General features: G+C 45.5%; 1 protein-coding gene across 1 annotated transcript in view; it reads left to right on the top strand.

The window, feature by feature from the left end:
- The window catches only part of MEGF11 (multiple EGF like domains 11), a 378,265-nt gene extending 362,243 nt beyond the window's left edge, over positions 1-16,022 (top strand). Inside the window, exons 21-26 of the mRNA XM_081513847.1 lie at positions 1,461-1,579; positions 3,825-3,891; positions 4,549-4,650; positions 7,107-7,163; positions 15,030-15,236; positions 15,862-16,022. Coding sequence (XP_081369973.1) covers positions 1,461-1,579; positions 3,825-3,891; positions 4,549-4,650; positions 7,107-7,163; positions 15,030-15,236; positions 15,862-16,022 — 713 coding nt within the window. The remainder of the gene's footprint in view (positions 1-1,460; positions 1,580-3,824; positions 3,892-4,548; positions 4,651-7,106; positions 7,164-15,029; positions 15,237-15,861) is intronic.
- Positions 16,023-23,102: the final 7,080 nt, after the last annotated feature.

Genomic DNA, 23,102 nt, shown 5'->3' with positions numbered 1-23,102 from the left:
AAGGAACTACGCGGTATTCTTGGGGACCCCCGGGTTTATTGCTGCAGGCAGGCAGTGGTGCACACAGGGCTGGCTGCTCAGACTCCCCTAGAGAGAGAGAATGGGGGCGAGCAGCAGGAGCTAACTTGGAAAGGTAGACAGGGTTCCCAGGGAGTGTCATTTCCTGGGAGCCCACTCTGAACAGCTATGGTTAGCAGCCTTTCTTCATTTCTCCAGAGCTTCCCCTTCTTCTCACTGGGCTTCAGTTGCAGGAACGCCCACACTAAGCAGTAACTTTCCTAAATGCTGCAGGGGACCCTCTCCCCAGCCTGATGTCTGCGCCATCTCAGGAAACCAGCTTTGGGACCCACTGTCCAAGCCCTGTCTCATTTTTGCTTCCTTGGTGAAGGCCTCAGAGCACCCCTCCCTCCCAGTTCCCAGAGTTAGGAGGGCCCTATCTGTACAGTGCAACGGGACAGTGCTCAAGTGTGGGCAATGTCCCTTGGGCCAGGTCTGTGGGAACCCAGACTGTTCACAAATGTGGTAACAATGCCAGCAGGCATTCTATCTGGGAATCCAAGAGGGGTGGGGATGGGGCTCTTGGGCCAACCCTTCCTCTCCCCTAACCCTAGACTGCTGCGTTAGAAATAAGAACAGCCTTTTGCTTCATATTTCATTAAACTGAAGAGGTCAAAATGCCCTAACATTGCCCCCAGCCCTGAGCCACAGGAGGGTAGGCCTGTCGGGGGGAGCACAGGATGCCAGCTCTCCACAGCTGGCTCCATGGCTCATGGCTGCCTTAGAAAGCCCAGAGATCATGTCAGCCTGCTGACATGTCATTCCTGCTAAGTGTGGCCTACCATTTGCCCAGCTCTGTGCTAGGCATGGCACATCACAGGCCCAGGCACAAGACCCTGCCTGAAAGAGCTGCTGGCCTGCGTGCCGCCCTGGGTTTCAGTCAAAGCTGAGATCCTCTGATGAAGTCCCAAAGCTTGTAGATTTGGGGACTTTCTTCTCTGACCGTAATGAGCAAGGTTGGCTGGGTTTTCCCAGACCATCCCACTGGAATTCCCCAGCCCAGTGTGGAGGTCCTGGAATCTGCAGGAGGGCAAGGCCAGGAGTGGGGTTCTCTCTACAGCCTCATTACTGGGATCCAACCCTGGGGGAGGCAGGGGAGGGTCAGCCCAGCCCTACACAGCGACTCAAGGATACTGAGGCTGCAAACTAACACTTATGCTGGTACCACTGCCCACACTGGCAAGCCTAACCTGCATGCTGCAAGCAGGGCCAACACAAGGAAAGGGGCAAGTCAGGCTCTACAGGTTTCCAGGGGGAACAGTAGATGCCAGGAAGCTCGGGGGATGGGGGACTTGGCTGCCTCTCTTTGCACTCTTAAGGCGGCCACACCAAGCATTAGTTTAGGGGTGTCTCATGCCAGGGGCAGGGGTATGATGGTATGTGGCACCTTGTTCTCTTCCCAGATTTGTCTCAAAGTAGCAGCCATGCCCAGTGCTTTTCCAATTCCAGCTACCACGCACTGGCGTGCGGGGGGCCTGCCACCAGCCAGGCCAGCACTCTGGACAGGAACAGCCCCACCAAGGTACCGGGTCCCTGACTCTCCCCAGTCCCCATCCACTGACTTCCCACTGAGCCCTCACCTCTGCCCGGGGAAGAAATTGCACCACCACTACCCCACCCAGGGTCTGCATGGAACCAACTGCCAATACAACAAACAGAGCCCTGTGATCTCATGTATACACTCTTGTGAAGCATGTAAGAGGAGTGGCATCTATGGAGCCACACGGGCCATGTAACCAGTACACGTCACATGTAACCAACCCACAGCATCCCTCAGTAAAACATACACACCCATACCCTGAGTGTAACAAGTGGGTACCAAGTCATGTGATCATCTTGTGATCATCTAACTTTCCTGTCACAACTATGTGACTACTTTTGCCTCATGTTAACACATATAATCAAAACACCCCACCACTCATCACTGCAGTATGTTACCAACACCATGTGTGCCACAAGTGCACAGAATAACTGCCAGTGCTCAGGTACCACCTGATATCCTTGTATCTGGACACACTACATGTTATCAGTACACACCCACAACATATGTTGCTATCAGAACCACCACACGGGACATGGAAACATCAGCCACAGCCAGTGTTCCCACTGACAGAGTCGGGCAGAACTGCAAGGTCAGGTGTGTACCACTCTGGACAGGGCCCTCCCTCACAGCTTCCAACGTAACACTGACTGATGGCAAGATGTCCTTTTACATAAGTCACAGGCCCTTGGGCAACGACGTCTCAGCACAGTCATGTACTAACCCCCGCTCCCGGTGTGCCAGGACCTATAATGGGCAGAGAGGTTCAGAAATGAGAAGCAGCCCCAAAAGACCACAAAGTCAGAGGGCTCACGTTGCACACACGCAGATATACACACCATGGATCATGGGGGGGGTTGGGGGGTGGCACAATCCCAGGATTTCTGGCTTCTTATAGCTCTGTCCTGGGTCGGAAACATGTACAGGAGCAGTTTTCATCCTCCAGGCCTGTGCCTTAGAGCTATAGGGATCATTTCTCCTTCTCTGCCCCACAGAAAACATCCACAGACCATAGATCTGGTAGGAATGCATCCTGAACCCCCCTAACAACAACACAGACCCTGTACAGCCCCAAGAGCCACCACTATCAAGCCAGCACCCAAAGGTCACTCTTCAGGGCTCTCAGTTTGGTTCTCCTATGGAATGGGAGTGCTGCATGCAAGGGGACCTTGAGGTCCACAGCAAAGCCTGTCAGCTCTACACCCAGCTTCGCAAGTTTAGGCCTATCTGAGGAGTGAAGGGAAGGGAATCCAGAAGTTTCCCAGTAGGAGGCCCTTGATTAACAAGAGCCACATTATCAAGGCTACAGGAGACAAGAGGCAAAGGATGCCAGGGATGAGAGGCCAAGTCCCTGTGTCACTGTCATTCTTGGTCTCATTCTAACAGTGAAGTACCAGTCACCCTCTTTCACTAAGTCAGGGGGTGGAGTTACTACAGTGCAGCCCACTTGGTGATCCTCTGGCTCACTTCACCTTAGGGCCCAAAGTGGTTCTGTGTGGTCAAGAACCCTCAGCCTAGCAGATGTGTAGCAGGGGCAAGCAGCTGTGAAGGCATGGAAAGGACATAGGTCTAGGAGCTGAGACCTGAGGTGTAGACCCAGCTCTTCTGTGTGTGACCATGAGCAGGGCCCACGAGCAGGACTCAGGTCCCCATCTGTGAAATGAGAACAACGATCCTTGCCTCATAAGAAGGGCAGCTGTGAGAGTGCAGGAGGAGGAGTACCACAGGGACACCCTATCCTGACGCCTTCCCCTGGTCACATGAAAGGGAGACTCGCATACTCAGCCTGCATCAGGTGGCAGAGGGGACACTGATGTTACAGGCAGCCTCAGCGCCTCCCCCCTTGCTGGAGATGGCCTCATGCTGCAGCTGAGACACTGCCAACACCCCGTCTCCTGCAACTCAGCCCCACCCAGCTGACCTGCTTCCCCCATCAGGGCCAGCTTGGCTCAGGTCAGTTCTTGGCTCCCCTTTGTCCCAGGAGCCCGGAAACCCTACAGCTTCAGCCAGACAGCTTAGATGCGGACATACGCTCGGCTCCCACTGGGCCCAGCCACACCATGGTGGCCTGTCATGGAACACTTACCTCTTCCATCCCCCCAACGACCTAGCACCTAGGTGGGTCAGGGTCATCAGGGGTGGTACATGAGGGTGGGCAATAGCAAAGGCTGGGCAGGGGCATCTCAAGGGCACTAGACATTAACTCGTTCTCCTGCTTTCCAAACAGCTCAGTAACAAGTCCCTTGACAGAGACATGGCAGGCTGGACCCCCTACAGCTATGTGAACGTGTTAGGTCAGTAGTGGTTTGGGTCTGGTCCCTGGCCATCATGCCCCGCCATCTTCTCCTTCTCCCACATTGACAGGGGCCCTGTCCCAGCTCCAAGGGAGAGTTAGTAGATAAATCTTAAGCATGATTTCTCCCGGGAAAAAGGGGTATGGGGAGGAAACCCAAGCCCCTATTCCAGTTCTCATAAGCAGATGAAGCCCGGGGCCCCTTTCATTCCTATTAGGGGAAAGGGAGAGGGTGGCTGAGACCGAGGACCACAAGGGAGAAAGCTCGGGCCCAGATATGGGGATTCAGGTTGGAGGCAAAAGATGCACCATCTGGGAAAGGGACCCCCTGCCTGAGCCAGGCCCTACTACCAAAGTGCCCCATTCAAGGGCTTCTTCCCTCTGCCCCACTGCCCTGGTGAACACCAATTCCTGTGGGGGGGGTGGGGTGAGGGATGGGGGGTGAGAGGCAGCAAGGCCATTTGGCCTCAGCTCTAGCAAACCCCCCTGGCCCCACTGGCTCTAGGCTCCCTCGGATGCTACACACGGAAGCCCTAATTCCCTTCAACCTGCTCCACCCTGACTCTTGTCCCCCCTGCCACCCCTGTATTATGCACCCCTCCCCTGCCATACCAGGGCCCTGGGAATAATGGCTGCTCCCTGTCATTCCTCTCACTAGACTCCCATTTCCAGATCAGTGCCCTGGAGGCCAGGTACCCGCCCGAAGACTTCTACATTGAACTTAGACACCTCAGCCGCCCCGCTGAGCTACACTCGCCAGGTTAGACTCCCAGCCCTACCCTCTATCCCCTGGACCCCTGAGGTCATCCTATCAGACCAGACCCAGCACCTACCCCAAATCCCCTTCCTATCCCTTCACCCACCCCCGTGGACCCAGAACTCTCCCTGTTGAGCCCCTTCCCTCCAATAAGCCTAGTTCCCCATGGAAAGAAGGAAACCTGTGTGGATTCCTCAGTCATTCCGTCTATCGTGCTCAGTGGATATGTACAAACTGCAACAAGTTTTACATGGAGGGAACACAGCATAACCACATTCCCTGCAGACCATGGAATACAACCCAAAACCACTGAGAAACGACTTGGGGATGGCCACATGTTTGGGCCCATGGGTGTAGATGACAGAGCGTTGACTGGCCAAAAAGCCCAAAGTCCCCCAGAGGGAGGGCCCAGACCAAGCACTCCTAGATCAAAGGGCAGGTGGTCCAGAAGGGATCTAGAGAGGTTGAGGCTGGATGTGTCAACCAACATCCTCTATGCCCATATATTAGGCTCAAACCTGGTAGCTTAGAAAAGATGCAAAAAGGAGACTTTGAAGGTCAGTCTCTACTGTGGGCGGAGGTGGGATAGGAGTTACAGAAGTAGGTACAATGAACAAACAGAGAATTTGGGCTCCCAACAAAGTGCCCCTGCCCTTGAGGGCACCCCGAACACCCTTGGGGCCTAAATTCAGGCTCTAGCTGGTTTCTAGAGCTCAAATGAAATGCAGCTCTAGCAACCCCTGCAGGTCTCTGGGTCCAGGGACAGTAAGAAGAGCAAAGGTCTGAACTCATCTACCCAGTAAGTAGGTATGGGCTTTAGAAACCCTAGGCTTATACCCAGGAGGCTGTGCTCCCAGGTGTCAGGCCCCTGAGCAGTGCTCAGACATTCAATAATCCCACAGACTACAACGCCCCCATCCCCTGCAACACACACATACACACCCACCACCCTGCACCCCTTTCCACTTGGAAGCATCCTCTGGACTCAGCCCAGATGTGTCTCTTCAACTGCTACAGCCAAAGCCACCACATGTCATTTTTTGGCTTACATTGAGGTAGGCTGGTAAACAATGGGAGAGTGTACTTCAGGACATCTGGGTTCTATGTGGAGCTCAACTTTTCACTTGTTGGTGTGGTCTCAGACAAGTCATTGCCTTTCTTTGAGTCTGTATTCTGTCCTATAAAAAGGGGGTTAACTTTTTAATAGCCTAGCCTCCATCCCTTGGGGAGGGCAAAGGAAGCCTGGTCCCAGAATAAAGATGCCAGGGGTTCAAATTGTCACAGCCCTATTTCTGAACGGCATAGGTACTTATAGATCCTTTAGAAGAACAAACTTGAGAAAACTTGGACCTGGCTCTGCTCTATCACTCAGTACTGTGTGGAAGGCAGGGAGATAGGAGTAGGCTTCTGCAAATTCCACTAGGGAACTCTATATGGAGGAGGCACGAGGAGGTATCGGAACAGCCATATTTTGATCTTCAGTGTCAGACACTGGGGAGAGTTAAGTGGAGTCTAAGTGTATTTTAGTAAGCACTTGCTGCATCCCTTGACTGATACTGCAGCCTCAGTTAAAAGCTGGGGGTGAAAAAAAATGGCTTTGACTGTGAGCTCAAGTCATTACTGTCCAAATTCAAAATATCATATAGTTTCTTTTCTGGGATCACCAGCAGCAAAGAACCTGAGCTTGGTCCCTGAAGTTTCATGTCCTTCCTGCTTCTGGCTGGTGCTGAGGACCATGCATTGTGGGAGCCTAGGATAAACTGTGGTAGCCAAAAGGGAAAAAAGAAATCCTTGGGATTGAAAAACACTGGTAATATTGTTCAAAGACAACTCTCAATTATGTGCAAATAGTCCACCCAAAGAAGTGGGGGCAGGGGACTAAAAGAGCTGATTGGCTGGGAATGACTATATAACCTGTAGAGAGGACCTCAGCTGCCTGTCCACCTCCCTCTGGCTCCCCTCAATTGAGCATCAGATCCACAAGGGGAGAGACAGGCAAGACTAGAGCTATGAGGTGAGAAAGTCTTCACCTCCATTCCAAAATCCAACAGAACTGGGATTTGGAATGTTATACACCCTTCCCCCAAGCTAAGAACTGGTCCTGATTCATTCCCTATCCTATATTCTTGGAAGCTGGAACTTCACTTAGAGTGACTGTAGGTGGCATCAGAATTGCCTGTGATCGCCTCCTGGAAGACATTCCCCTCAAAGAGGTTCCAGAGCATTAGTGCTAAATATGCAGGGGGTGATAGAGCTCACCACTTACGCTTAGGAGCTTTTTAAAGAACTCTCATATGGTCAAGATGATTTAGAGGAGATTAAACCCCGAGTAATTTTCTAGCACTAAAGAACTATTTTCTGGGTAGCAGAGAATAGAAAAAAAAAAAAAAGAATGCAGGTAGTCTAAGTAAACCTCATTCACCCCTCTATTTTTCTTTTCTTTTACTATTTTTATGCAGGTGCTTGTGGAATGGATAGACGTCAGAACACATACGTTATGGACAAAGGCTTCAAAGGTAGAGTCTCTAATCATGATGTTCCATTAGGAAGGCTAAGAAAGATAAAGAATGCAAATCTGAAATTGCCAGGGTTTCTACCAGAGACAAAACCACACATCTCTTCCCCCGACTCCCCAAAAAAGTTAAAGACCATAAAACCTGGGACAGCTGGGTAGCTCTGCCCAGGAGGAGCAATCAATAATAACAATTTCATCTTTTGATTTCAGTTGCACCTGCTTAGGAAATGCTTGTGGGTTTTTTTATAGATGCCAACTAAATGTCTTCAGAAATGCAGAACATCATTATCCTACCAATTAGTACGAGTTCAACTGATTATGAAATCTGAAATAAAGTCTATCTACTTGCCCCAGAGGCCTCCTGTCATTGCGCTGGCGAAGAATGCCACCCTGCACCTGCTGGCTTTCTGGGGCATAAGGAATGAAAATGACACCTAGTGTTCCTGTTGTACGATGCTCCACCCTTACGAGGTCTCTGTCCCATAGAGCAGGGAAGCTAGGACTAATCCCCAGCACATGGGAACTGCAAGTCAGATCATCCTTCTAGGAAGTATACAGGTGAAGCCACAGATGAAAGGTCAGGTCCTTTCCCAGGCTTAGGGCCTAGGTTTAAAATGACAGAATGTATGCAATAGATGGCTTTGAAATTATGTCACTTATTAACTATGACAAACCTCTCCAAGGCCCAGTTTCCTCAATTACAACGTTGAGATAAGTATGCTTGTCCTACAGTCTAACAACGTTATCTTGAGTATGCAATAAAAATCACAAATCAGAAGAGTTTTTGCATATTGGACAGGATTATACTGATGTAACAGAGCTGTCCCTTTGTCTCTGAAATCCATTCAAGAATCTCAGCCAGGGACTTCCCTGGTGATCCAGTGCCCAAGACTCGATGCTCCCAATGCAGGGGGCCTGGGTTCTATCTCTGGTAGGGGAAGCAGACCCCACTTGCCACAACTAAGACCTTGCACAGCCAAATAAAATTTTAAAAAAAGAAACTCAGCCAAACTGAAAGAGATAGGACTTACAGCAACAATCCCAGTGGACATCCTAAATCTACCTGTGTACCAGAATCACCTGAAAGCTTGTTAAAAATACAGATGCCCACACCCCGCCTCCCCAAGATTCTGATGCAATAGATCAAGAGTGCTGAGTGCCTCAGGGTATCCTTATGTAGCAGATCACCTAACAGTTACAAACCACTGGTCTAGACTGACTCACATTTCCCATCAGATTTAGCCTAAGATATACCTGAGACACAACTATTTCCTAACCAAGGAGAGCTAGTCATATATAGCCCTTTGTGGGGTGGTTATTAGAAGTAGGGTGTGCTAGGGGCAGGTAGTGGTGAGCACTGCGTTCTGAACAACAGCAAGAAGAACAAGTCTCCACCAGCACATGTTAAGATGTGCATTGCCCAAGAGAACAATCTGAGGACAGGAGGGCACCCATTGGCTCCTGGTCAGCCAAAGAACCCTACACCCTTGGAAGCATCATTCTGGCAATTGTTTGTTTTGACTTAAACTACGTGAATGAACGCAAGCACCATCACAGTAGATGAAGCTAAGCAACAGAAAAGACAACTATACTGTTTCTTCACCGTGATCTGGGACCCCAGTTTCTTAAAGAGGCATGAGGACTGGACAAACATCTCTAAGGGCCCTTGATAGCTCTGAGAATATCCATGACTCAAGCTTGAATGAACTCAGACAGGCCCAGACACCTCAGTACATGAGCACACATTTCCCAACGCACTTTGTGTCCTGCGCATTGTGGTAAGAGTTGTTACTTGCAGCAGTGAATGTAAAACACAGTTAAGGACAGCAGTGTCTCAGCCTCGGCGTCAGTCATTCCTGTTTTGTGGGATCATACATCTGAGTCTCTGAGTGCAGGGGAGGCCAAGCAGCCAGGTTTCATTTCACCACCCTGACTATAAATCTCATCCTCTAAATTGGAGAGAAAAGAGGGCTATACAGGCAAATGTACCAACAGGTATTAGGGATCAACACACCAGAAACCAGAGGAAAACAGAACAGCACAGGTCAGAGCTTTACAGAAACACGTATCAAAGACATGGAGTAAACCTCACCAACTGGCTGTCCCCCAAAAACATTCAGTAAACAAGTTATGTACCAGGAATGGAACTGTTTCCTAAAACTACTGGGCCAGACCAAAGCAGTGATTATCAGAGTCTTAGTGTTCTCTGAACTCAGTGGGAAAGAGACCTGATCTGGGAGTTATAAGATTTGGGTTCTATGGGGGAATTCTCTGACAGTCCACTGGTTAGGACTTGGCGCTTTCACTGCTGGAGCCCACGCTCAATCCCTAGTTGAGGAATTAAGATTCTGCAAGCCCCAGAGCTCAGACATAAAATTAAAAGAAAAAAAAGAATTGAGTTCTAGTCCTGGTTCTTGCTGTGTAGCACTGATTGATTAGATCACAGTGTTGTTTTCTGGGTCTTGGTTTCTTCCTCTATTAGGACAGGGTCTCTAAAGCCCTTTCCAGCTCTGACATGCTAAATCTTAATGTAATTCAGTCAATGCTCCCTCTCTCCCATTACTTACTGAAGACCTCCTCTCACTGTCATCCAGGAGATTGCATGAGACCACTTATACTGCCGTGCTAACCCCATTTTATCTCTAAACACCTTTCCATCTCTCCTTCCCCTTCCCGACCCACAGCACAATTATTCTCCAACAAACTGCTCCATGACAGCACTTATCTGTCATACATTTCAAAGTGCTATAGAAGAAATCCTCCCCACTAGTCTCCATCACCCATATCCTAAATCCTGGGTCCTACTGTTGCTGCCACTTTCCCCACCTGTATGCCCCTTGCTAATCCAACCTCCAGGTGTCTTCTTGCAGTAACCTTGGCTTCCAAGGTAGTCAGAAGCCCACTGACATCCTAAAAACTTTTTTCAGCCAGTTTTTTCCCTGCCCTCCAGTTCTCCTTCTGGCCCTGAGATCTCCCCAACTCTTCTCCCCAGTCCTTATCTCTCAATAAAGAGAAAGGTGAGAAGTCAGGGCCCAGGAAGAGAAAAAAGCAGTGCAGCCTCCTAACAGGAGTAAGCTGAGAAGAAAAGAGATGGAAGTTTGGTGCCTGGGTTTTCAGCAACAGTGAAATATTGGCCTTAACCAGATGATAATGTGAACCTAAAGGCTGGGGTTGGGTTTCCCTGTTGAATCAATGTTAAAGAATCCACTTGCCAAAGCAAGAGACTCAGGTTGGATCCCTGGATCAGGAAATCCCCTGGAGAAAGAAATGGCAACCCACTCCAGTATTTTTGCCTGGGAAATTCCATGGACAGAGGAGCCTGGTGGGCTTCCGTCCATGGGGTTGCAAAGAGTCGGATACAACTTAGTGACTGAACAAAGGCTAGTGTTAAGTTCAAATCCTACTCACAAGGTGGCCTTGGAAAGTCATTTCCCCTCTCTGGATTTGCTGCTTCCATTGTAAGACGAAGATGTTTCAACCAGCTCATTTCAGAGACTCCCTCTGCCTCTGATAGTATGTGGCTGTATGTGATTTGGGGGAGCTAGGAACTATGTGAGAAGCAGTACCAGGGCATTATAGGGCTACATCTGCGGCTTGATGCTAATTACAGGCCTTGAAAGAGCGACTCCCCAGAGCTTGGGTAGCCTTGCTTGAAGCTTCCCTTTTCTTCACAACAAGCCCAAAGTGCAGAGACTGGCACAGAAGTGGGGCTATAAAAAGATGAGGAAGTGTCCTAGAGCAGCTGGTTATTCTTCCCCTTGCCCCGCCCTCCCTCAGGGCAGGCAGGTAGATGACTCAGCTGAAGAAAGGAGGAGCTTCCTGAAGTATAGTTTTCCAGCTGGCCTTGCCCTTCCCCTCCCTCCAGTCCTCAGAAGTAGAATCCAGATTATTCCATATTTCAACACCTTCCCACCGCCACCTCAAAACACACACACGCATGCGCACACACTCTTCTCCATCTTTTTGTCTTTACCTCTGGCCGCTTTATGGATGATACAGCTGCTCCCTGAGACTAGCCCCCATTCCCACAAAACCCAGCTTCTCTTCTATTCATTTAGGTGCATCCCCTGCTACAGCACAAACTATTTATTTCCCCAAACTTGAAAGCAGCCAGCTTTTCTGGTGGATACAAGAGGAGCACTACTTGTTGGCTGAATCTCTGTTAGGCAAGGAGCTAGAGTGTCAAGGCTTTCCCACTGCTGTAACAATCAGTCATGCTGCTGCTGCTAAGTCGCTTCAGTCGTGTCCAACTCTGTGCAACCCCATAGATGGCAGCCCACCAGGCTTCCCCATCCCTGGGATTCTCCAGGCAAGAACACTGCAGTGGGTTGCCATTTCCTCCTCCAGTGCATGAAAGTGAAAAGTGAAAGTGAAGTCACTCAGTCGTGTCCGACTCTTAGCGACCCCATGGACTGCAGCCTACCAGGCTCCTCCGTCCATGGGATTTTCCAGGCAAGAGTACTGGAGTGGGTTGCCATTGCCTTCTCTGAATCAGTCGTGGGATGTCCACAAAGAGCCTACAGCTTGGCTTTCTCAGCAGAACTGGGCCCCATAGGTAAAACACTTTCCTTGTTGAGGGTGAACTGTATCTTTAGATACAGATACAGTTTGCATTTAGGATATAAGAGAGGAGGTTGTTGTGGCTAAGTCAGGTCCAACTCTTCTGTGACCCCATGGACTGTAGCCCACCAGGCTCCTCTGTCCTTGGAATTCTCAGAGCAAGAATACTGGAGTGGGCAGGCATTCTCTTCTCCAGGGGATCCTCCTGACCCAGGAAGTGAGCCCCAGTCTCCCAAACTGCAGGAAGATTCTTTACCATCTGAGCCACCAGAGAAGCCCACAGGACAGGGTAACAAAATGTGAGGGGAAAACACCTTGATTGGGTATCAGAGAAGGTAGGGGTTGTCCTAACTTACTAACATTAGGCAAACTTTATGAGCTTTAATTTCCTCATTTCTAAAGTAGTAATACTAGTCCTTACCGCCTGGGCCCCCTGTACAGATGTAACAAGAATCAAAGGATCTAACTGGAGTGAGCAGAGACTAGTTACGTGTGCTATAAAGCAAGCTATCACTAATCATCCAATTTTACAAAATATGTAACTGAGTCAGGTGCCAATCAAAGTAAAAGGATATGCCTGCACAGGAAGGAGGGGCGAGGTGTAGGACTTTCCACTCAGGGAGCAGCCCTTCTTTAAGCAACACTGGAAGTCCTCAGCTTCCACATGAGCAGCTGAGTCATACTGCCTTACTACTTACTTGGCTGGTAAAGTCAGAGAACCTCAAGTGGGAACAGCTGGCCAGCTGAGGTTCTTGGACTTAACCCCAACCCACTTATACTAAGGAACAAAGTATTCACTAGAAGCAGTTTCATGTGGCTCAGGTAGGTCATGACCAAGGACCCACAGCCACCTTCCCCCCAAGAGCGCCTCACCAGCAGTCAGGCCAATCCAGCCTCCCTTTAGTTTCTGCTAGGGCTGGTTGGGACTGCTTATCTAGCAAAGATATTTTCTCAGGACTTCCCTAGTGGTCCAGGGGTTAAGAATCAGCCTGCTAATGCAGGTCCAGAAAGATCCCACCTGCCAGGAGCAACTAAGCCTGTGCATCACAACTACTGAGTCTATGCTCTAGAGCCCAGAGTCGCAACTACTGAAGCCAGCTCGCCTAGAGCCCGCGCTCCACAACGAGGAAAGCCACCACGATCAGCAGCTGGCACACCACAACGAAGAGTTGCCTCCACCCACCACAACTAGAGAAAAAGCCTGAGGGCAGCAACGAAGACCAAGGACAGCCAAAAATAATTTTTAAAAAATGATGTTTTCTCCTCTCTAGGGTTCTAGGCTAGAGAGGGCACAAACTAAGAACGGACCCAAGGCTCACATCTCTCTCTCTGCTTGTGGGCTAAGTTGTGACACAATGTGCTCTGAGCCTGGTTCTGGAGCTTGCTTTAATACCGACAAGCAGTGTGACCTTGGGGAAGTCACTTCCCTATTCAAACCTCAATTTCCTCATAAGCAGTAAAGCGGAAGGGGAAATAATAATTACTGCTGTGCCTACACTAGAAGGAACTAATAGGTGAATGCAGTTTTGTACAAGATTGAGGAAACGTTAATTGTGAAAACAAATAACCCTACACTAACAAAGCAGTGTTAGTCGCCATCTGACTCTGCGAACCCATGGATTATAGCCTGCCAGGCTCCTCTGTCCCTGGGATTCTCCAGGGAAGAATACTGGAGTGGGTAGCCATTCTCTTCTCCACAGGATCTTACTGACCCAGGGGTCAAACCCAGGTCCCCTGCATTGCAGGCAGATTCTTTACCGGCTGAGCCAGCAGGGAATCCCAACAAAAAAAGGTAAATCCCCTCCAACCAGTTCCCTGTTGTGGGAGAAGACTCCTGTGGTGGCACACCTGTCAACTACTGCAGTCACGTGGAGTGTTCTGCTCTCGCTGGAGGTACCTCCAGTCACCTCTTGAATTACATTACCACTTTCACTTCTTTACATTTTTATTAATTTCACAAGTTGGAGGCAGAAGGCACAGATAAAGAGCGGCCCAAAATGTAATCTATGGTGGTTCTAGGGAAAGATCTGAAAATTTTACCATCTGCTACCACTTATAGAAATTTAGAGCTGAGAAACAGAGAAATTTCACCATCTGCTACCACTTAAAAGAAATTTAGACTTCTTAGATCACTCTTGAAAAAAGTCCCTGCAACTCCGTGCTTATTTCTAGAGCCCCCTGGCTGGCAGAGCCTCAGAAGGAGGGCCACAGCTGCCAGATTAGTCTCCTGCTTTTTCTGGGCAAATTCTGCCATGTTTGAAACAATCAACAGGAGGCAGTAATTTTCCCCCAAAAGGGAAAACAGCAGCGAGACTGAAGGAAGGGTTCCCCTTTCCTTGTGACTCCTAGTCAGAATGAAAACCTTCTTCCTCCAGTGAGCTACAGTTACCTTGCTTCATATTTGGAAATTAGTTTAGTTTGCAACCTTTCATACCCTAATATACTTGGAAGTCTTAGGGATGACACACCTGAGAGACGCTAGGAGAAGCAGCATGAATTCTCCTGGTATCAGAGAAAGATTCTGCTAAATTAGATTTCAGTGAGCATTCACAAGAACAGGAGTAAGTGACCCTACAAGATATACTGCAGGCTTGCTAGAAAACAGGAACTTCCCAAAGCCTAGCTTGAAACCAAGGTACTTTTTAAACCTGTTACACTTCAATCTGTCCTGCCCCTGATCATGAGCTTCGCGAGAGCACGGGTACTACCCGTGGGCTGCCTAAAGGTTGCCAAATTGCTGACACTTGCGCCAAATCACACACCTACTGCTGAACCTAAGCTTAGTCGTCAAAAAGAATTCAGAAAAATGATGTCACAGAAAACACACAAGCCAAGGAGTCCTGAGGCATAGATTCAAGTATTGGCACTGCCATTCATGTGCCATGTGACCTTAGCCAAGTCACTTCAGCTCCCTGGGCCATCATCCTCTAAAATGCAAACAGTCAACCATCCTTGCAGGATTTTGTAAAAATTAAATAACAGATGTGAAAGCACATTATGAATATCCTGAATTAATCCCTCTCTGATGCTCTACCTGACTACTAAAACAAAAAAGTTCTTATCCCTCCAAAAACATGTTTCTTAAAAAAAAAGAACTCTAAATAAATAAAAATAAATAAATAAATAAAAAATAAAAAAAGAACTCTGCTTACCTCAGAAAGCATTTCTCAACGTAGTTAGTAAGTGAATCTTAGACTGTCATAGGCGTTTACAACTTCACAAGTCTGACAGCACATAAACTGTACTCTGCTTTTGGTATTTAAGCGTATGTCCTTGTTTGTCCTAAGAAATTTCTCTTGCCTTGCAGATTACATGAAAGAATCCGTGTGCAGTTCTAGCACTTGTTCCTTGAATAGCAGTGAAAACCCTTATGCCACAATTAAGGACCCACCCATCCTCACCTGCAAGCTTCCAGAAAGCAGCTATGTAGAAATGAAGTCGCCTGTGCACAGGGGGTCTCCGTACACAGATGTGCCATCCTTGTCGACATCTAATAAAAATATATATGAAGTTGGTAGGTGTCTCAAATAAGTAACTTAGTGAAAGCAGGGCACTAGTGCAGCATCTGAAGTAAAATCAGCCCTTTCCAGTCCCCGTTTTGAAAACATCCCCTTCTTTTGTTGTTTTTTTTAAGGAATTCAAAGTGAACTGTCTTTCCCAGGACATCTATCCACTCTCATACAAGAAATCAAATCCTTGTGCCAACTCTGCTTTTTAAAAAACGCTAAGTATGAAGCAGAAATACTGGGGGTGGGGAGCTGATACACACAAACACACACTCTTCAACTGATTGTTGACACAAATTCCTATTTAAAACAGAAAACAATCAGAAGTTTGCAAGTTTTGAAATTACCTTGTTCTACTTTCTCCCAATTGAACCCATGTCCCTGGGTTCACTGATAAGACTCCTACCGCTAGGATATTCTAAGTCCCTTGGTTTTGACCAGAGCTTGGGATTCTGATAGCACATTCACTTAGTTTTTCAATCTCTTGAACAAGCCTCAGTCCTAACCCTCATACACTTATCCTAAGTCCTTGGTTTCTCTCCCCACCATGTTAAATAGAATTCTCTTCCCCCGCCCAATGAGGCAACTAAAGCTAATCTGTTCTGTGAACTCATTTTTCACTATATTCCTTAGAGCCCACAGTCAGTGTGGTCCAAGAAGGCCGCGGTTGTAACTCCAGCTATATCCAGAATCCATACGACCTACCTAGGAACAGCCATATTCCTGGTCATTATGACCTCCTCCCAGTAAGACAGAGCCCTGCCAGTGGGCCATCCCAGGACAAGCAGTCTTAAGAGGGATAAGCCTCTCTCTTGCAATGTGCTCTGCTGAATATTCTGACTCTCTGACAGAAGACAATCCCTTGACTTGAAATAATGGTACAGACTGACTCCAGCTGCGTATTAGTTATAACATTCACCTGGAACTAAGAAGAGCTTCCATGGGACTGGGTTAATTGTTCAAAAGGTCTGTTCTCAAAATCAAAGTCTACCACCCACCCACCCCCAACCCCAAATGCTCTGGATGATATGATCTTTTAAAACATTTAAGATACAGCTACTCATCAACATCAGCTAAATATCTATATATTTATATATTAAATTATCTGAAACATGATGCTTAGAAAGCATGTAGAATAGGTTTTACCAACTTCCCTAAGAGTAAAGGGAACTGGGGAGGTGAGGGGATTACTTTGAGGCACCTGAAATGTATATGTACCTTTAGTTACTGTTACCCTCAATTATCTGCTTTATTGCCTAAGATAATTAGTACATAGACACAAACTGTGCTAACATCAATCCTAAAGTAACCTGTACATTATGTCAGGTCAAACAAATTATAACAGTCAACCTTACAGAGTTTAATATATAGTCTAATGCTGACAACTTCAATTTTTTTTTTAAGAACTTTAAGAAATACAAATTAACTCTCCCTCTTCTGCCCCTGGTAGTAGTAGGAGAAAAAAAAGTTTCCAAAGCGCAGCAGCCTCTTTCAGTCAAAAAATGATTTCTAAGCCAGCTTTACCAAATCTTGCCAATTCAAAGTTCAAGAACATTGCAAGCCGATGCTGGCCTTGTTGTATCTCCTTAGCTATCCAACTCCTGAGTCATTCCATATGAAATAAAACTCTGAGATGATGTCTTTCAGCAAGCGGCCACAGACTGGTAAGAATTAAATATCCCTACAAATGGTTATTTGGCCTCCCGAGTTTATTTTGGTTGGCATTCCTTGACTCAGAAAAGTACATGCTTTCAAACATTTCTTCGTAAATCTTGAGCTTGATGTAGTATGGAACCTAAAAGTGGAGAAGAGATTGGACTCCCACGTTTAGGAAGTAGAAATCCACTTCCTAAAAGTGGATATAGGAAGTTGTTAAGTGCATTATGCTTTTTGATGGAACTAAATGAAATGATTAAAGAATGGACTGTAACAAATTGCTGTGACATGATCTAAAAACTTAACTATATGAAGTACTTCCACCTTCCAAGCACCACCTACTGAGATGGCCAAAAATGTATTACAATGAGCTTAATGCCCCCGATGATTCCAGTATTTGGTGTATCTATACGTTCCACTTTAATGAATATAAGTAAACTAGAGCTCAGATGGGTCAAAAAGCCGCCACTCCCAAACCCTAAAGTGGACCTCCTCATAAGAATTGAAGACCAAAAGGGCAAACTGAGAAAACCAACGGCCACCCCGATACCACTCCATTCCCTGATTAACAGTCCAGGCCATAAAGAATACTTCCAAAAAGGTATATAGAAGAGGAACCAAGTGACTGTAAATGACTGCAAAGCTGGAACAGCTGCTACAGGAAATGTGGGAGTTCTGAAGCCCTTGACACACATTGGAAGTCTGCCATGAAACCCATTAGTTTGGGCAATAACCAGCAAAAGCAAGAAAATAAATGAGTAAATCCTCCCTCCCCCACTTCACTCAAGGCGTAAACAAATTTTATTGTTAGGGGAAAATATAATACTTAAATGAATGCTGCATGTATGCATGGGAGCAAGTGATCAGCAATAGCAGATTTACTTTCCAAAAAGCCTTATTAAAATATAAATACTAGGAAATTACTTTGTAGGCCCAAGGAAATGTTTCTCATATGTAGAAATATAGGTAAGAGACTTACCTCGGTATTTCAGGGCAACAAGTGCTCAAGTATCTTGTCAAGTAAGGATCTAGAACCACGGTGAAGTCAGATCAACAAGGAGGAACTTGTCTCAATCCCAGGTGTTATCTTCTTCCCTCACCCTGCACGTACAATAACTGCTGCCTGGCAAACAGCAAACGAGCAGCATCACTCAAGTTTCACCTCTTTTTTGCTGAGTATCTTCTGGGCAAAATTCAGCAAGAGGTGACATGGTGGAATTGCAAAAGCACTGGGTCAAGATTAGTGTTACTTGCCCTCTCTGGGTTCCTTTTTTCCACATGTATTAAAAAAAAAAGGAGAAGCAGAGAAAGGTAAGGGAGCTCTAACAACTCGTTAGCTCTAGCATTCTATCTTCAAAGAAATGTAATACAACTCAAATCAGGCAATACAATGGAGAAGGGAAAGGCAGAGGGTATGATTAATCTATTGTGACAACAGCAGCCTTCACATATCTAAGAGTTCCTGGTAAAAGACATTTCAATCTAAGAGAGCAACTACTAGGAACTTCTGTCTAGCACTGTCACAAATAGGTTCATGGGCAACCTAAACACGTGCACTGTACATTATATTGGCAACTTGGAAAAATCTGTTCAATTACTTTACAGAAATTAAGTTTTGACTCAGTGATGTGCATACAATTCAAATGAATAAGAAAAACACAATTATTGTACAATAGCGTAAGTGCAACTATGAAATGGCAATACTTTTTTAAGCAATCCAGATTTGTAATATATTTGTTCACTGTGTAGAGGGATCATACCTTGTACAAAATAAAGTGAATTTCTCAAACTAATTTAACAAGAATGCCTACTGTTGTGCTGCACACTGAAAATGTGTCTATAGTCTACACCCTAGGTTTAAAGGTACAACTAACCTACATTTTGTGTGGTCACTCTAGAGAGCCAGAAAAGTGAAAATCATCCTGATAAGGGTTTGAAAATAAAGTGAAAAGCTTCTATCAAAATTATGAGAGTCTCTTCCTTTAAAGTAGTGAATGGGAGCAACACATTCATGTCCAAAAACTGTTGAAAAACTGCACACACATCAGTATACTCAGATAGAGAATTTCTCTGCTTTCACAAATATTTGGACCCAAAGACAACTATTACAACTTGTGCTCAGCTCCAGAAGCACAAAGGTACTTCTATGGAAAGGAATAAAGGCAAGTGTAATGGCCACCTAATTTGTATAAGTGTAATGAATAGCTGTCTGCCAGTAGAAGTTATCACCCACTATTGTACTCTGGGTGCATCTGTTTTAGGATCTTTTAAAACATATGCTTGTGACCTAACTGGTAAAGAAGCAGCAGAATTAATTTTGTTATAAAATACAGATGCTAAAAATAGCTTACTGAATGCATTCAATGGTGTGTTTAAAATTTCTCTCTTATATTTTCAAAGTTTTATATGTACTCCTCATACTTAAGTCAAGCTAAAGCCTTTCAACTTGTCAGTTCACAAGACTTAATGTGGTAGTCAAGTCAACTTAATAAAATGCCTAACCAAAAATAATGTTATTTTTGCAATTTAGAGATTAAGACTCATTCGAAAGAGATATACCAGACAATCCTCAAAACAGGGAGGCTGGGGCTTTGACATCTAAGTGAAAGATAATACATAATCAAGAGTTGTAAGGCTAAAAAAGGTATTTACTGAGAATAACAGTGTTTTAAGTCTATGACTTCGGAGAAGGCAATGGCACCCCACTCCAGGACTCTTGCCTGGAAAATCCCATGGACAGAGGAGCCTGGTAGGCTTCAGTCCATGGGGTCGCTAAGAGTCGGACACGACTGAGCGACTTCACTTTCACTTTTCACTTTCATGCACTGGAGAAGGAAATGGCAGCCCACTCCAGTATTCTTGCCTCGAGAATCCCAGGGATGGCGGAGCCTGATGGACTACCGTCTGTAGGGTCACACAGAGTCGGACACGACTGAAGCGACTTAGCAGCCAAGTCTATGACTTACGAGACTCAGAATACTACCCAATACCATAAATGATAACAATAAATGATAAAGGCAGCAGGCTGTGCACTCAATACAGAAGATTCTAGAATGATACTACTAGCCATTCATGAAGCCAGAGGAAAGATAGAAGAGGCCCAATTCATCCGTATATGGCAACAGAAGATGGAAAATCTGAGAAGGGGTGGATGATGGATACAGAAAGGATTCATTATACTATTATTTATATTTGCATATAATAATAATAGTTAGGGCTTCCCAGGTGGCTCAGTGGTATAGAATCCTCCTGCCAGTACAGGAAATGTAGGTACAATCCCTGGACTGGGAATATCCCTTGGAGAAGGAAACGGCAACCCACTTCAGTGTTCTTGCCTGGGAAATCCCTTGGACAAAGGAGCCTGGGGGGCTACCATCCATGGGAATCACAAAGAGCCAGAGCATGCGTGTAACAATTACTATATATTATTTATGTAGTAATTTTATATAAAAATTTTTAAAGATGCTTAATCTAAATGGTAGTTCTCAGACTACAGGTCCCAAGCTAAACTAGAATGAACCCTAGGATTTGGCCCTTCACTCTTTCCCAAGCTCCTTTATTGTTCCAACACAGGGTTGTAGGAGGGATGAATATAAGGAATGTTAAGTATGAACAAAGCACCTTCCCTACCTTTGTGGATCTTACAATATAGCAGGGATAAATAAAGGGCCCTGGTGATTCAGTGGTGTGGTGACTATGTATTTCCTTCTTTCTAGCTTTCTGCAAAGCTAGAAAGACTCTGAGCAGTGGTCCAGTCCAAACCCACAGGAGGAGGAGGTTCTGGTCTATAGCAACAGTTGCCAGATTACCTCTTCATTCCAATTTCTGCCTCCAAGGGCGCTGTTTAGCCAAGCAGATGGCCCTGCAGAGCCTTGGGAGTGAGTGCTGAAAGCAGTAATCTTGCTCATTTGGATGGGGTTAACAGATTTTGTTATCTGTATGATATGAGATGAGATTTTGTGGTCTGAGGCAAGGTTAAGTTACAATGACTCAAACACAGGAAAGGAATCCTGTTGGCTATTTTCACCACCATCACTGGTACTGATAACAGTGTAGTTAACGGCCAATACACATGACATCTGTGCCAGGACCTATCAATTCTATGTTAAATAATTCAATTCAAATGTGGAGACTAATAATAATTAGATTACTTTACTAATAGCCAAATAATGCCATTTATATCATGTGTGTGCACACACAAACCTATACACTTGGATTTAATCATTGGTTCTACTGGAATCAGTCTATAAACTCATCTACCTTACTAGATTCCTCTTAGAGATAATAATTAAAAAAATTAAACACAAAAGTTTTCAAAGGTTCTCTCTCCCAAACACAAATACATTTCAAAGTATATACTAAAAGCTGGCAGAATTTTAACAGTAAAAGCCCAAAAAACAAGCAATTCTTAGTTCACAGTTGACATAGCAGCCCCTCAAGTGTTCTCCCCCAACAATACATATGGTACTTTGATGCATATTGTTGAAACTGACAGTCATTCTGCAAATGTTCTGAAAGCTTTCGTCCTATTTAATGGCATTAACATGGAAATAAAGACAGGATTTTAATCAAGTTATTGTAAGATCAAAAACATACTGCAAAGTGTACATCTGATTTTAATTTAGCTATTAAATTTAAACTTTAGTTAGAATGTATAATAATTTGGCTCTAGTACCTGAAAAACGTGTGCATTCATAGGATTACTGAATTAAAGCTAGGATACACCCCCAAAATGATCTTATCCAGTCCTTTGGAGAAAGTGAGAAAGTGAGGCTCAGAGACACAATGACTAGAAGACCTGTGACTAATATCCAAGTTTTTGTCACCCACTCTATTATACCTACCATATTCAATCTTTTACCTCAGAATTTAACATACTTTCTAATTTTATGCCTAGTATCAACTTGCTTTCAAATATTCTCTATCCAATTCAGTTTTTAGGACAATAGATACTTCAATAAAAATTCTCTCTCAGTCTAATCCTAATGGTCTCTTTTACTTAAATGGTAGTCAAGGATATGGTTTTTCCAGTAGTCATGTATGGATGTGAGAGTTGGACTATAAAGAAAGCTGAGAGCAGAAGAATCGATGCTTTTGAACTGTGGTGTTGGAGAAGACTCTTGAGAGTACCTTGGACTGCAAGGAGATCAAACCAGTCCATCTTAAAGGAGATCAGTCCTGGGTGTTCATTGGAAGGACTGATGCTGAAGCTGAAACTCCAATACTTTGGCCACCTGATGCAAAGAGCTGACTCATTTGAAAAGACCCTGATGCTGGGAAAGATTGAGGGCAGGAGGAGAAGGGGATGACAGAGGATGAGATGGTTGGATGGCATCACTGACTCAATGGACATGAGTTGGGGTAAACTCCAGGAGTTGGTGATAGACAGGGAGGCATGGTGTGCTGTGGTTCATGGGGTCAGAGAGAGTCGGACAAGACTGTGCGACTGACCTGAACTGAACTGAATCACATTAGCATTTTGTATTAGTTCATTGTTACTATCAGCCTCCTACAATTTAAGACATTAGAATGACAACTCCAGTTTATCTGGCATACTGTATTCAGTTCAGTTCAGTATAGATGAGTGGAAAAGCTGACCTGCCAAATCCCAGGAAGGGAGGCAGCTCCAGCACTGACCCAACCAGGAGAACAGAAAGCAGCTCTTGGGCACCAGTTTGACTGCTATGCTAACCCACTAAATATAACGGTGAAAGAGGGTCCTTTCATAGGTTTTGTTCATCTTTTTTTCTTTTCACACAGGGAATAGATATCCTATGCACAGTCCTCATGCAAAATTCATATTTTGTTTTGAATTTTTTTCTTAAGCATATGATGTTTGTGAGACATCAAATATCCAGCCTTCATTTTTTTCTTAAGAAAAAAAAAAAAACACTCCAGAAATTAACACTTAACAGGTTGTAATTAAGTTCTAAATTATCCACCTAACCTTTGAATTATTCTGCTTCCAATGTTGGCCAAAACTGTCTGAATAGTAAAGCTTTTCTTTTTCTAAATAGAAGAGATGATCACAATAGCTCAAACCACTGAGAGCATTTGCATTCTGTTAAGCACAAATCACTAACAAATATTAGGATGTCTATTTCCCCAATAATGAAATAAATATGAATAGCTCTAATGGGCAGTCCCAACTCTTTAAGATTCTTGTCTACCTGCAGAACCCTTTGGCCTAAGTCACCAACTAGCACCCCTTCTGAGAA

This window comes from Giraffa tippelskirchi, chromosome 7 (genome assembly GCF_054371585.1).
Source record: "Giraffa tippelskirchi isolate mGirTip1 chromosome 7, T2T-mGirTip1v1.2.pri, whole genome shotgun sequence".
NCBI lineage: Eukaryota > Metazoa > Chordata > Mammalia > Artiodactyla > Giraffidae > Giraffa > Giraffa tippelskirchi.
Note: the sequence above shows the minus strand (reverse complement) of the source record. Positions and strands in the feature narration are given on the sequence as shown.